Source organism: Cyprinodon variegatus, unplaced genomic scaffold, assembly GCF_000732505.1.
Source record: "Cyprinodon variegatus isolate N-32 unplaced genomic scaffold, C_variegatus-1.0 Scaffold249, whole genome shotgun sequence".
NCBI lineage: Eukaryota > Metazoa > Chordata > Actinopteri > Cyprinodontiformes > Cyprinodontidae > Cyprinodon > Cyprinodon variegatus.
This window is the reverse complement of record NW_015150702.1, coordinates 1012858-1014372: the sequence shown is the minus strand read 5'-3', so window position 1 is coordinate 1014372 and position 1515 is coordinate 1012858. Positions and strand designations below refer to the sequence as shown.

Below are 1515 nucleotides of genomic sequence, written 5' to 3'. Positions count from 1 at the left end.
AAAGAGGCTGGTTTGGGTAAAGCCTCCCCATCATCTCTGCCGCCGTTTCGTCTCCCTCTGGGAAGTTCAGACACCTCTTCTTTCTCTTCCTCCTCTCCATCCTCCGCTCTACTCTCCTCGGTTTGGGTCTTCTTTCCTTTTCCTTTAGATTTCCTCTTTTTTTTCTTGAAAAAGACAGACGCAAACATAATCTAATTAATGCAAATAAATGTTTAAAGTTAGCAAGGCCATTAAGAAATAAGGCTCCTCTTACTCCTGAAGCTTTTCCAGTCTCCACCGATGTATCTGAAGTTTTTAGTGGTTCTGCAGGCTTTGGTGGAGAGAGAGCTTCATACTGCGAAAGAGGCGCCGGGTAGAGCACAGCCGGCCATTCAACACTCAAACCAGGAGCTCCCTGGAACATGAGTCGCTATGCAAGGGATCAAAATGGATTAAAATTAACACACGCTTAATTTTGCAAGACATATTTATCAGGAAAATGACTTGATTTTCCACCTTCAGTGCAGCCAGTACAGATCCAAGCTCCTCTCCTGCTCCAAATTTCCACTTCCCACCCGACAGGCAGAACTGGAGTCCCTTCAGAGCTGCCTGGACAACCTTAATAGACAGCAAAACGAGCTTTAGCTTTGGTTAAATTTGCATTTTTAGCATGTGATCTGTCGATGTAGAGGGTACCATGCAGTAGAAGAGATCATCAGTGTTGGGAGGTTTGGGCGAATGAAGTGTCTTAAGGAAAAGTTGGAAACAAACACCTCTGTACTGATCGTCCAAAGGTGGCTGACCAGGAATCCTGCAGAAAAAAAAAACATCCAGCCAACAAACAAAATAAAAACATGGCAAAAACTTTACGAAATAATAAACATCCAAATAAACAAATCCTGCATCCAACTATTTGGTACAGGGTTGTGCTGCTGGGAGTAGTGTACTGGATGGCTTGATGCAAAGACACATGTCGTTACAGCCCTACTATAGCGTTATTTAGATCGCGCATAAAGATGCTTCCACCACCACGATTAAGCATGGGAATTCTATCGTTTTGAACTCAAATTATTACACACAAACTAACTCTGCTAGGTGACTTCAAAGGGTTCATGATTGCACGGGATTTAATTTAAGCGTAAGGAGTCTGAATAAAAAATGCTTCATTGTAATAAGCTTTAATTTTTGTTTGGTTTAGAAAACAACCCATTAAAAATGGAAGCAGTATTATATGAGGTATGAAAGATTTCCTTCTAAGGAAGCCTACCTGAGGCAGATGTTGGCCATGCAGGTCAGGGCAACATGACGCAACTCAATATTGGGCTGAGACGGAGAACTGTACTGCATAATGACGCCATCATCACAAAGCAAGTCACTGATGAGCTGCGAAGGAGAAAAATATTCAATGTGACAGAAAGGTGACCAATGTTGTTCCACTTTAACAAGTCATCTGATTAGAACAAATACTAAAACTTAAGACTCATCAATGTATTTATAAAGGTCAGCCCTTATAACAGACACCGTTTAAAGTTTATA

General features: G+C 41.5%; 1 protein-coding gene across 1 annotated transcript in view; it reads right to left on the bottom strand.

Annotated features, from left to right (window-relative positions):
- heatr6 (HEAT repeat containing 6) overlaps positions 1-1515 on the bottom strand; it is a 14415-nt gene that overhangs the window by 9429 nt on the left and 3471 nt on the right. The window contains exons 4-8 of the mRNA XM_015382116.1: positions 1247-1362; positions 676-790; positions 496-597; positions 254-409; positions 9-164 (exon numbers count right to left, since the gene is read on the bottom strand). Of these exons, the coding sequence (XP_015237602.1) occupies positions 9-164; positions 254-409; positions 496-597; positions 676-790; positions 1247-1362 (645 nt within the window). The remainder of the gene's footprint in view (positions 1-8; positions 165-253; positions 410-495; positions 598-675; positions 791-1246; positions 1363-1515) is intronic.